This window comes from Opisthocomus hoazin, chromosome 10 (assembly GCF_030867145.1).
Source record: "Opisthocomus hoazin isolate bOpiHoa1 chromosome 10, bOpiHoa1.hap1, whole genome shotgun sequence".
In the NCBI taxonomy this organism is placed as follows: domain Eukaryota; kingdom Metazoa; phylum Chordata; class Aves; order Opisthocomiformes; family Opisthocomidae; genus Opisthocomus; species Opisthocomus hoazin.
In genome coordinates this window covers 11,325,372-11,338,627 of record NC_134423.1, presented here as the reverse complement: position 1 = coordinate 11,338,627, position 13,256 = coordinate 11,325,372, and the positions used below count along the sequence as shown (strand labels likewise).

At 43.8% G+C, this 13,256-nt stretch overlaps 1 protein-coding gene across 2 annotated transcripts in view; it reads right to left on the bottom strand.

The window, feature by feature from the left end:
* Positions 1 to 6,399: 6,399 nt before the first annotated feature.
* Positions 6,400 to 13,256, bottom strand: part of PSTPIP1 (proline-serine-threonine phosphatase interacting protein 1) — a 57,122-nt gene continuing 50,265 nt past the window's right edge. Inside the window, exons 13-15 of one of the 2 annotated variants that reach the window (XM_075431883.1) lie at positions 12,631 to 12,701; positions 10,933 to 11,033; positions 6,400 to 8,965 (exon numbers count right to left, since the gene is read on the bottom strand). In XM_075431883.1, coding sequence (XP_075287998.1) covers positions 8,834 to 8,965; positions 10,933 to 11,033; positions 12,631 to 12,701 — 304 coding nt within the window. In that variant the 3' untranslated portion in view covers positions 6,400 to 8,833. The remainder of the gene's footprint in view (positions 8,966 to 10,932; positions 11,034 to 12,630; positions 12,702 to 13,256) is intronic. The other variant, XM_009941208.2, reaches the window with a different exon arrangement.

Genomic DNA, 13,256 nt, shown 5'->3' with positions numbered 1-13,256 from the left:
TGCTTACCTTGACCCTAAATGATCATGCTTCACATGAAAGCTTTTGAGTTGAAGCCTCTACTCTCTTTGCCAGAGGGAAGCCTGCAAACATGGGTTACTACTAGTAGCTGGTGAGCCACAGCAGCCTGGGGCCACAGAGCTATTGCTGTTGACGCTCCAGCAAACGGACAGCTTTGCTTTCATTGCCGGTGTGTGGTGCTTCAGGCAGCAGTCCTTTTCACCAAAGGGGCTCCTGCCCTGTGTCAGAGTAACTTGAGCTTTTCCAGGTTAGTTGTGGTGTCAGACTTGCTAGCATCAGGCTGTGACTGAAGAACTGGAATTAATTTTCTTCATGCAAATAAAATGCTTAAGCAAACCACTGACGTTTGAGGGGCCTGAGAGCATCTAGGATGCCTTGTATGCAAAAGCACTCTGTTTTGTAGACCCAAGTAGGAATCTGTTGAGAAAACTGCTTTTGAGCAGAATTATGAATTTTTTCTCCCACCTGGACAAAGGAAGTGTAAGATAGAAAATGAGGCTGCCAGCATATCAGGTAAGCAGGAGCAGTGTTCGTATGCTCTCAACTAAAAGTAAGAGGAGGATAAGTCATTTTTGGCAAAGGTTGTGTTGTGTAGTCCTGTGCCAGGCCTCTACCGAACACCAATAGGCAAGACTTTATTTCCTGGTACATACCGTAGGAGAGCTAGGCATCCTGGCATGTCCAGGACCTGGAGAATGCCCCATCCTTGGGAGGCTTGCTTGTCACTAATAGTCCAGCACTCAACAAAGTGCCCTTGCGCTTTGAATACAATATCCACTTAAAAGCTTAAACCCACCATTTTAGCCTGGCAGTGTAAGTACACATGGGTGGGAAACGAAGACATCAATATCAAGAAAAGGCAGATGGAGGATACAGACTGAGAAATCAGAAGTTAAATTTAGGGCCTGTGCTGATAAAGTCCTCAGGTTTAAAAAAAACAAAAACAAAACACCTGACAGGACCCTGTGGAGCAGGGAGGATGCATTTCTCAAGATCCCCTCTATCTCTAGAGTAAGAGCTTCTCTTTGGTTTTGAATCTCCCCTGGCTGCTGAATTAAGCGGTGACTGTAGTAGAACCTTTAGCTGCTGCTTAGCAGAACAAAGTCACTGTCGCTCATGGCTCCCTTCCTCACAAGGGCTTCAGACACAAGAGGGGCTGTGCAGCAGACAAAACATTTCTCATGTCTATCAGTGCATTGAAAGCTTTCCCATTCACACTGATGTTAACATTCTTATCCTGGGAAGGTTAAAGTTCACCAGTTTCCCAAGAAGTCCCTCCATGGACAGTTTTCAGCTTAAAATTTCAGAACAATTCTTCCTTAGATGCAGCTGCTGAGCGTTTGTGCCTTTGGAAAGTGGAAAGGAATTACTAAACTCCCGCGCATGCTCCCTGCATTGAGTGTGAGTGTTATCTCCTGTCTGCAACCCCCTTCCCAAGAGCCATCCAGTTGTGTTACAAAAACAAGCAACAGCACTGTGTACACAATATAATTTGTGTTTTTGTAACCAAGGGGATGAAATCTGTTAACCATAAACATAAACCATGTTGCTAGTTTATGTCCCTTGTGTAGCCCCTGCCCATCTGGATGTTGGGTCCAGGAACAGAGGGTCTAGTCTCTAAGTAACCATTAATGTTAAACAGCAGTAGTGAAGGGGATTTTTAATAGGAATAGCATTACTATGGTTGCAGGTGTGTTTGTGGTTTTTATCTATTGTCTAAATTAACTGAAACAAAAAGTCCCATGTTTCCCACCTGAAATGTTAGCGGTCGCCTAGAGCCAGTCAAGGCGACCTAGCTACAGCGACATAGTTACAGCGACCTAGCTACGGGACAAGAGCCAGAAGAGGACTGCGCATGTGCAGAAGCTGGGGTCAACCAGCGGACACTGTGATGAAGAGGATGAGCCTTCATCCTGAGACCCCCGACGACCACCACTAGGAGGTACTGCGCAAGTGCGGGTGGGAGGAGTGTATGAAAATGAACTAATTTTATTATGAAAGGGATAAGTTATGTAACCTAATAAATAAGTATATTTTGATCTATATAAACTATACGGAAAAGGTATGGGGTATGCACGTTCGGTGGAATTATCCCCCGTGCATCCAGCGCTGCAATAAAGAATGCCTGCCTTTTAACACTACATTGGTGTTACGAGGTTTATTCCTGGATTTTCGGTGACATTTTGGTACAAGGTTTTCCAGTGCAAGTATTGATCTGACTACCACCCAACACTGGCTTGTTTAGATGGAGTCTGGGATGGAACAGTCACAAAAATACTTGGTGTGCCAGGGGATTTTCAGCTTATGATGTCAAGGTGCTCTACAAACTCCTCATGATGCATGGGGAAACTGAGGTATGGCTTCTCCAAAGTCATACCTTTGCTTCACAAAGTCAGTCACTTTCTTATTAAAGGGTTTAGCCTGGGATCCTTGAACAATCCAAGTGTGGAATCCCACACAGGAGATTTCACTCAAGTTCAGGCTAGAATTTCTTTAGCTGTACTGTGTGTCCGTTTACCCTGAGGCAGGGACTGCAGCAAATGCCAGAATTTCAAAGTCAAAGAGAATTCAAGTCAAAACACCACTGCTGAAGTTACAGTTTATTCAGTATTCCACCAGTTAACATGCTTGGTTAATTCTCCTTATGTCTGCCCTTGATTTGGTGGTGTAGTTGAATTATGGTAAGGGCAGCGAAGCTGGGATTGCAAGTGCTGGCTTATGTCTTCAAATCTGTATGATGCTGGCTCTTTTAGATCTGATAGGTGAAATTCCTTCTGACTTCAAAGAAGCTCTTAGCATATCTGTTCCCTCTTTGCTCACCCCCCACTACCCCTCAGTTGTCTTGGTACTCTCTTTATCCTCAAGAGGATATGTGGAAACCCCGGGCTATAAAATGGTAACTATGTTCTAAGCCCAGTCCTGTCTGCCCAGTGGATTGGAGGATTTTGTTTTTCCTTGGGGATGTCAACTCTGATTTCTCCTGAATTTGCTGGAAGGTCTCAGTGATTTCTACTAGAGTTTTATATCTAAAAGCAAGATTTAGTCTGTGCTTTCACCTCAGAATACACCACCACAGTAAATCTGCCTTTTGGGCCCTTGTATCAGACAGAAATGCCACGGCCACATGGCACGCAGCAGTGATAGGCTGTAAATGTGCTCTTAATGTTGCCCCAAGCAGCCTTGTGCCAGATCAGGTGTCAGCTGTCCTTTCACAGCTGGTAGAAGGACAGGATGAGCGCTGTACCATATGCACTGGCTAATTTGATGGAAATATGATTATCTGACCATTCTAGAAACAGATCAAATTTGCACTGTGCGTGATCCAGGAGTGCACAAATCTGGAGATAACTGTGGCTCTGAGCTTCCCTCATCCAAAATGTGAGCAGGCCACAGAAACTAGATAAACGCTAATGCAGAACAGATAATGACTTAACAGTTTGACTAAACGTTCTTTGCCCTCTCTGTTGTTCAGTTTTCTCACTGTAGACAGGGCATTGTCATTTTGTTAATAACCTAGTCACAGGCAGGTACCAGTTCCTGTTCCTCTTCCAAAATCTAGTTTCTCCACACAAGTTTCCTTTCCCTTACAAAAACCAGTCCATCAGCCCCTGCAGAGCCCTAGCAGCCATTTGCTTTCCTGAATCCCAGTGTGACCCAGCATCACAACTTTGTCTCCTTCCTCTTCCTGGGGAGCAAAACCCCAGCTATTGTCTCTCCTTTAGCCTCAGGTACAGTGAGCATGCCCAACACATCACAGCTGCACTATAAAACCACCTGTGATGAGTACTGTCATTAATTTAGGAAGCTGGTGAATGGTAATGACTGAGCCTAGTGCTGTTTTTAGGGGGGGGTTGTAACAGCAAACTCTGGTTTACTTTAGGAGCTTGGCTGCTTGGTTGTGCCATAACCCTATGGCAGCAAGGAGACATGGGTCTCGGAGTGAAGGCCAAGCTAAGGGCATCTTCCTGCTCTCCTTGCTCACTAGCAATGAGCATAGTTTCCGTTTGAGGATACGTGAAGCATTGGTAACTGTGTGGCTGCTAAGTGCTCTTGCTTTCAATGCCCCAGCCCTAAAAGCTGGAGACCAAAGCAAGGGAAAAGAGATGGTATTGAGCAGCAGAGGCTGCTTTTCAGGCCTTTACAGTTGGTCCTATACTGTGCAGAGTTGTTGCCAGTTACACTGAAGGTTAACTGACCTTTCAGTACAGCACACTGTGTATAGTACTGATGTAGAGTCCCCCAGGATCTCTGAGCCTGCACAGTTAAGCCAACTAGCGATGATACAGCCAAGAGGTTACATAGCACCAGAGAAGAAAGTGTATTAGTCATCCACCAGTTCTTAGGTTAGATGTTTCTTAATGCCCAACCAAGCTCCTATTAGCACCACCTGATGCCTCGCTTGTAATAAATCTCCTCCTGGCACCCCAGTGCTTCCACTTAAACTGCTTTAGTAATCAGTGAGGTCTGAGCTGCAGCTGGGAGTCTTTGCCTGGAAAGCTACCTCTGGAAAGGAGACTTGGACCTCAAACGCACGTCTTGAAGAAGCGAGACGAGCAGGAATCCAAAGTAACAGTTGCTACTCTTTATGTCTTATGTATATGATCTGTCAGCGCTTTGGCTGAAGTATGCTGGGTTATTCATAATACAGAGTTCAAACCATGGTCCTCAAGGAGGTGGCAAACACTTCAGACCTTGAACAGCCACTGTGCTCCTGTTGTTGCTGACTGCTCAGCTCTAAAAGGGTTGATCTCTTCCTTTAAGCTGACTAGTTGTGAAAAATGCTAGAAGCTAGCTGTCTGTAGCGATGGACCTGTGCTCTTGGCAGGGCATCCTTTCTCTGTGGTTAAGCTCTGACTGTGTTGGCTGTCAGCGTTGGGTCACCTGGATCTCTCTGTTTCTAGTCTGACACTGCTTTGTTTAACCCAGTTTAACTACTGGCTTGTGGGCTTTTAATACTGTGCACAGCAGCTGAGATCTTCAGTGCAGAGATGGGCCTCGTGCTGCTCTTGTAGACATTTCCTAATTTCATATGGTTGTTGGTGCCTAAATGTTATTTTTAATCAGATTTTCCTGTTCTTAATTAATAATAACGTGGTAAAAGAGAATAATGTGCATACCTGAGTATGGTTTAAGTGTACTGTTGGGCTGGATTGCCTACTTCCAACCTTTGAATTCTTCTTGTGGTTAAAGGAAGAATAGGACAGATTACCACTACACTTTTTCATAGCAATCTCATGGCATGAAGTTCTGCAGTGCAAGGTCAAAAACAGCTCAGTAACTTCATTGTAACTTCTCTTTAATTAGTTTGTCTGTATACGCATACTAGCCACAGGCTATAGGTAGGTGATTAAGTCCCCCCCACCTTGCAGAGCAGCTGGCAAAAGGCTGTTCCTTGCACCCTGGAAACAGCTTCTGGTGTGTGAACCCACTCAGAGCTCTAGCAGTGTCGGTAAGGAGGCAGTCTGCTTATTGTGAGTGTGCCATGAAATAGGAGTTACCCTGACAAACTCGCAACTTACTCTGCTGCTGTTGTTTTGTCCCTGTGTATTGCTTGGCACCTCCTTGCCCAAAAATGATAGTCAAAGTGAAAGTGGAGGCTTATCAGAATAGTTTGTCCAAAAAGAATTTCAACCAGAAAAGTTGGAGTTTAGTTTAAGAATGCCTCCCACTGGAAAGGACCCATTTCAGTTTCCCATCTTACCTGAAAATTAAATCATTACTTGAATGCCTCAGGTTTGTTGCTAAAGTGTTGCCAAACTGGAGAGGAAACATTGTTATTAAGGCAATATTAGTAAAGCAGTAACCATCATTTGACCTTCCTGCTTTTCCTACTGATGGGGTGTGGATGACACCCAAAACACGGGAATACTCGAAGGGTGTGGGTATTTCTTGATACCTCTGTTCTATTTCTGACAAGTGCTGCCACAACGATAGGGCAAACTGCCTAGATATGACTTGGTAACAAATCAGCCAGATTCTTCAATATAAAGCAGTAGAATCATGAGAAAACATCACTGGTGCTTTTTCATTTCCTGAGCAGTCTGGAGTTAGCATGTGGGACCCAAATGCTATGACACTGGGTAGATTTTGAAATACCTGTAGCCTCTTGCACTTAGTATTTATTTGACAGAAGAATAGACAGGTAGAAAGGAAACCAATTTCCTGAGTTTGACAGCAAAAATACGAAATGAGACAGGGCTTCAGGGTAACCAGGACTGGGTACTGCAGCGTCTTGTGTGAGGCTGTCTGGGCCCCCAAAGAAGTGAGGAGTCTTAGCAAAATCTGTGTGTCGCACATAAATAGAGGAGATGCATCTCAATGGTTTATTTTATTCTCTTTAATTAAGATAATCTGCAAAATATCTGTGTAAATTTATTTAGGTATTTGTTGGTTTATTACAGTTGTCTTTGTGGAAGACTTGAGTGTTCAAGAAGCAAATATATTAAATCTCTTGTACTTTGGGTTTCCTCTGATGCTGTACCTAACGAGCGATGTTGTAGTTGTCTCTGACAGCTACCATTTACAGCGCGGTAGCCTAGTTGAAGGCTATTGTGGACCATCTTTCTGTCACTGTTCAATTCAGACGTGGTCATGGAAACCTGTCATTAACATCTTCAGCCTGAACAAGCACTGCTGTTCGTATAACCTGGTGCCTTAAATGCCGCTCAAGTTCCTGCAGTTCCTCTGAGACTGTGCTAATCGCAGGTACTGAGCCCTTCAGCACTGATGCAGGTGTGCTGCGTAAGAACTTGGGGAAGTGTGGGAAGGACAAGTATGCCTGTGCAATGGGCTGCAGGGAATGAAATAAAAAGGGCCTGCAGCAACTTTTATTCCATTCTTGAAGCAAGAAATTAGAAAAAGGTACCACGAGTGCCTCTGACCTTCATTCTGTTTCATTTAAGGAATAATTGCATTGACTCTTATGGCTTTTTCTGTTGTCTAGGTTTCTCTTTGTCTTTACCTGTGTCTTAGCTAACAGTTCCTCCCTGCTCCATGCCTTTTGGGTAATAATTTGGTTCATTTTCATTGACTTGGTTCAGTTTTAAAACCTTGACAAGCAAGGTCATTCTGCCCCCAGAAATAGCAGGTTCTGCTTCAGATTAAGTCAACGATTTTATTTTTTTTTTTAAACCATCTCGAAATGCTGAAAAGGGAGGACTGGCAGAAAGTATCTATCGATCCCTTGGTAAGTACAGTGACAGTTGGAAACATTCTGAAATACTAAAGTAGAAAGACTGATAGAGCTGAAATCTGTGAAATACAGTGAACCTGCACAGTGCGACTTCTCTGGAGAGGGTTTGTTGAAGAACGAGTGCATTAAAATTGGCTGGAAAGTAAGAAGGACACGTCTATGCCAGCAATCCCAGAGATACAGAGGCTGTAGATAGCAGTTAGAGATGGAAAAGCCTGTGGGCAGAAGAGGAGGAGAGGATCAGCCAGGTGGACAGAGGGGTTGAAAGGAGAATGCACTGATGACACTGGTATGCACATTGTGTGAGGAGGCAATTGGCACTCCTCTCCGGTTCTCAGAGGAGAGGGATCAGGGCAGTGCAGTACTGCTGGAGGCTTTGCCTATTTGTTGGTTTTGTTGTTGTTTTTTCAAACATGAAAAATCCCAGGTAGATGTCAGGGAAACAATTCAACCAAGGCAAAAGCAAGCCTTGGGCTCGTCGTCTGTCCTTATTTTGCTACCCCAGAATCCAGTGCAAAGCAGAGCGATGGATAGCACGGATTTTGCTGTATTAGGCAATAGCCATGATGGGGAGTGCCTCATGTTTTCTTGCTACTGATGTATCTTGGTCCTTGAGGTGTTCCTCTTTAGCTGCATTCATTGCTTTTCATATTTTCATCAGTGACCCTGATAAAGAACAGTGGAGAGTTCCCCACCTTTCTCCCTGGTTACCCACGTGCTGTAAGGGGAACCTGAAAGTGGGCTGTTAAAAGGAACTTAAGAGAGCTTTTTCCTTGCTTTGTACAGCTAAGACCTGCGACATCAAAGCTCTCTGCTTTCTGAGTGTGCTTTCTACTCCACCATCAAAAATGCTTGCATGGCCTGTGCAGTGAGAGGAGGGGTTCCATGGCAGAGAATGTGGCTGCTGTGACCGTAAGGGTGGCTCACAGGCTGGCTGGAGATGGTCCTCTGTAGTGAATGACTTCACAGACCCCAATCTTATGCTCGATCAGAATCCCTTTATTGCTCAAGTGAATACCTGTATATACTAATACAATAGTTACTAAAGCCAATCAACTTCGGATTTGTGGCCTTGCAAATGCCAGTTCGTGGTCACTGTTTTTCAGGATCTTTTGCAGGTGGATGTGTGAAAGCAGCTTATCTCATGAGAACAGAGAAGGGAGGCACAGGATGCGCTGATCCTTCAGGGTGATGAGACAGTGCTGTTCTGTCTCAAGTTATACGGTTTCCCACAGTCCTCCATCCTGGAGAAAACAGCACTTGCTTCCTTGGTCTTTTTCATTTAGTGCATTTAAGTTCTGGGCAGGATTTTCCTCCCAGATTCGCCAAGCTTTGGACACTGATGGCAGCACAGTGTGCTGAGGGTAGGAAGAACTATGGCAAGAAATGCAAGTCCTAGTCTCTCTGAGGTGAAGATGGTTTTGGCAGACAGTGTAGGCCAGGAGGTGCTGGGATAGGGCAGGAGGAAGGGAGAGGAAAGCACGGTCAGTTGGTTATTTCCTGACGGTAATTGTAGAAGACAGTAGTATGGGTTGCCCTTGGTCAGCTGAAGCAGATCTTGTGTGGTGTTTGTTTTCAGTAATAGAATATTTTTAAAGTCTGATCACTGGGGCTTCTTTCCATCAAAGCTTTTCAAGATAAGACCCTGGCACAAAGCCTCGCTGCCCATTCCTTTCTGCTGTCCACCAGCCATCCTCATTTTCTTCAATGACAAGTACAACGTCTCCTTCACTGATGTCCAGTTCATCCATGTTCTGAAAGGAGATGGGGAAAGGCAATGTGGTTAGCCTGAGAGCACAGGAGGGCCCAAGCATGTACCTGGTGGGGTTTTTTTCACCCTGCTTTTCGTCAACAGTCTGCCAGTGTCCTTCTGGTTGTGAATGAGCCTGAAATACCTGACAGTGAGGGTTAAGCACTTACTGAGCTGGCTATTTTCTTAAGATCCTGCAGTTTCCCCAGCTTCCGTGGTGTCTCCTCGTGAGCAACATAACTGTTGTATCATTGGGGAAGGCCAGAAAGGGTTAAATACGACTGTCTTAAACTAGCTATCCATGACCCTTCTGCAGTCTGCAGGTGTTGTTAAATAAAACAGTGCACAGCTTAATTCCCAAGGGAGATAACAGTGTATCTACTAATCCAGGCCTTAAATAGGTGTCTCAGTTCTTTTAATACAGAACAGCGGTGACCAGTGGAGATACAGCGACTCTTCCTGAGATAGGTAACTTCTATCTCCAAGACAAATGGAGTAGCTGCAAGTAAGCTATCGCTGAGCTCTCGGGCAGCTATCAGCCCATTCAGTGGTGCTGTCCTATTTTCCACAGGAAACCACTTTGCTACCCGCAGTGTAGTAAAACAGAAAACAAGGTAAGAGAGGCTTCCAGATATGTTTGCATCAGCTAAATCTAAATATAATGTACCTGAGTAAGTAAGAACGGACTCAAAAAGTGGGAGGCCTCAATATACTAAAAGAAGTAACAGGCTCTTTTCTCAGCAGGGAAAATCCATGTGTGTCATGTTTTTGAGGCAACTGCTGGAGTAAGGATCTGACAAAGAGATCCAGCAGCCTCCTCAGGGGAGAGAGGCATTAGCAGAGAGGTACTTTCAGCTGTGCTTGGATGAAATTTCTGGCAAATAATAAAAAAGTGTTTAAAACAAAGCAGAACAAAGAATATATAATAAAAGGCGTCAGAATGCTGGTGTACCTAAGACGAAGTGCTCCTTTCCAGGCCTTACTCTGTTTTTGTCATTTATCTGGCTCTCTACTTTGTCATGTGCCAGCATTTCTTCAATGGTGGCTATTGATGGCAGGTCCTGTGGTGTGACGGTGTCTTTGCACTGTAACATAAGACGTCATGGACGCTGCCCCTTCTCTTAATCTAAAGCTAATAAAAGGAACCTTTAAACTGACACGTAATTTAACTGTGAAAGTCCCATTAGGTGAGGCTAATGGTTTGACAAGAGTCCGAGAGGTTCTGGAGTCCATTTGAATAAAAAACTATTCATAGCCTGTCCATTTATAACCTTTTACTAATGGTACTATGCCTGGGTAGGTCTAAAGCCTCTGAGAGTTCAATATCCTAGTTAAGAATGCAAGTTGCTCCTGCTGAAAATCTGCTGGTACGCGGACCAGGTCCACTGTGATTCTGCAATTTGCAAAATGGAAGGACAGGGAAAGAGCATGGAAAGCCAGTGTGGTAGACTGAAGTAGGACTCTCTAGATGAGAAGTGAGATCAAACGGAGAAACATTCCTAGATAAGCATATGTTGTGTATTCTTACACAAGGAATCTGCAGCCATTTTCCCTAGGAGAACATTTCACAATAGATGCAAGTTCAGAATGTAGAATACTGCATACTTAGCCATCACTCCCTAAAAAATAAAGTAGTCCTTGTGTTTGCGGTCTCCTGTATCTCTAGGGGGAGGTTGTAACAGCTCAGCACTAATTTAGGAGTGATTACACTAATGTGTAAAGTGTAATCACTTGCAAAAAATCTTATTGTTTCATCTTCAGGCAGCGTGGTCTAGTGATGAGCGCCAAGAACCGGCAGTTGGGAGTTCTGGCTTCTGCATGTGACCCTGACCAATAACTCTCTATGTGTCCCTGGCTGTAAAGTGAAGATAACACCTCCCTCACAGAATTAACACTGTCAGGCTGTTTGGATTAACATAATCTATTTTAAATCTGACACTATGAAATATTTATTTTGAAGCCCTTCGTTACCTGGGCTGTGTAGTCATAAAGTACTCTGTAGTCCTGTGATGATGTGAGTCCAGCTTGTTCATTTACAAAAATGGATGCATAGACTCCGTCTGTTTTCTCTGCTAGAAAAAAAAGAAAAAAGCCAAACCACACACAGAAATAAAGAGTTCAGTTGCTTATAAATGCATGGGATCACATGCAAGAGTTCACAAATACAAGAGTTTCTGTTCTCTCTCTGTCTGGAGATGTACATGTATAGAAAAGCTGTTGTGAACTGTAGGTAAAGTCTTGCACATAAACTGTGTCCGATTGATTAGATGACAATACGCCCACTGAACTTTGTGGGAGGTCAGAAACTAGCTTTAGCCTCACCCAGGTTGGGAAAAAAGTTTACCATGCTGAAGCACAATCCAAAGAGGGAAATGCTGTGATTAAACTGCTTTAAAATGGTTGCTACTGGTGGTAGCAAATCGTAGCAGCTCAGTGACTCACACAGGGTTTTTCTTTTGCCCTTGAGAAAAATGGAAAATACTGTGCCAATGGGTCACTGCACATTTTCCAGTAATTTACATCATTCCCAGATAGTTCTTTATCACTGACATAACTTTTCTGGAAAATATTGTTTTAATCCAGCTTGTCATAATGAAGGAAACCTCTTATTCCTTCCCAGCACCCGCCTGGGAGCTTCCCCTGCCACTGAGGTGAGCAGAGGTTTCCCACATATGACCCCTTGGTGGGTTGATGGTGCTGTGACAGCACACAGAGCAGCTGGCGTACCTGCACCTTCCCACAGTCGATCCTTGGTTTAGCTGTCCTGCTCCAAAGAGCACTGTTGGCTCTTTGACTTCAGATTTTGAAAGACAAGCATGGGAGCCATTGAAAAAGCTGGATACAGAGAATGTTCGCCATTCCTGAGGGTCTTGTCCAGGGAATGTTCTCACCTCCTGTCCCCAGCCTAAGGAAATTTGGAAGTAGTGGCTACCCTCAACTGCTCAGCACCGCATTGCTCTACGTGTGCCCGAGCCGGTGCCTGGCAGGTCCCGCTGGTGTTTGATAGCACTGGAGGGTCTCCCCTGGCTGAGCACCAAATGCAGTAAATAAGATAGTCTGGGCTTTGTTTCTGGGTGCCCAAGTGGGCATGCCTGACAAAGGGCATGGTTTAGAGCTGTTCTAAAAAAGCTTTTTATTTTCTTTCGGTGGGGATCACAGTTAAAATACTTTTGTTTTGAAACAAACCAATAAAAATATCGTAAGCTGTTACTTTCTGCATAGTCAAAATCCTGTTTTAAATGTCATCTGGTAAAGGCCTAGCTGCAAGGTTACAATAAGACAGTGTAACTGTGAAATGACATGCATATTTGCATTCATAAGGCATAAACCTGGTCTATTAAAAACTTCAGGCATTCTCTTGGATTTTAGAGGTAGTGTGTTCTACCTTAGGATAAAAACAATTGTCTAAGTCAGACTGTGGTGTGCTGAATGCGCAGTTCCCCTTTGCCCACACAGAGATTCTGAAGGTTACGTGGATTATTTGGCACTTTAAACTAGGAAATTTGCTTAATACACATCCAAGCTAAATTTTGTTTCCTGACTAGTCTTGCTCTTGATTGCCAACAGGAGAATATCTGCTGTACCGCTTCTGCTCTATGTCAAATCTTGATTTAGCAGTGTGATCTAAAACAAACACATCTGGTGAACTTATTTCCTGAAGAGGCGTACCAAGAGGAGGGGCTGAAGGAGTGACACTTTCCGTGTTGTTTTTGCTGCTGCCATGCAGTAGTTCGGAGAATCTGCAGAGAAGCCAATGACAAAATGAGTGAACAGGACTGGGTATGAGCATTCCTTCGTCTCAGCTCTCTGACTCAACCTTCCCTCCATCTGCTGCAGCACTGGGTAGATGGCATCTCTTCCTGTGGCTGTCTGTTTTCATTTATGCTGTAGATATATTTATCTTCAGTTAAAAACATATTTTTTAAAAAATGCAGCAGAATACTGAGCCATCAGTCATCACGAAATTGTGCACAAAATGCATCAGATAGTATTCTGATGTTGTTCCAAAGGCTTATGGTGCAAAAATCCAATTATTTCACAGTATTTATATGATGAGAAGTATCAGTTGTTTATAAGAGATTATGATCCCTTTATCTTTAAGGAAAACTGATGCAATTTAGAATACAAAGTTTGTATAACGAGCATTTCTAAAAACTGTGAATTTAAGTGATTTTTTTTTTTTTTAATCTATCCCTAGTTATTTGCTGTATCACAGCTGGGTGCTGGAGAATGAGTAAAGTGAGAATATAGGTTAGGATTCTCAAGCATTGGTAGAAATAGCATTGCATGCCTAA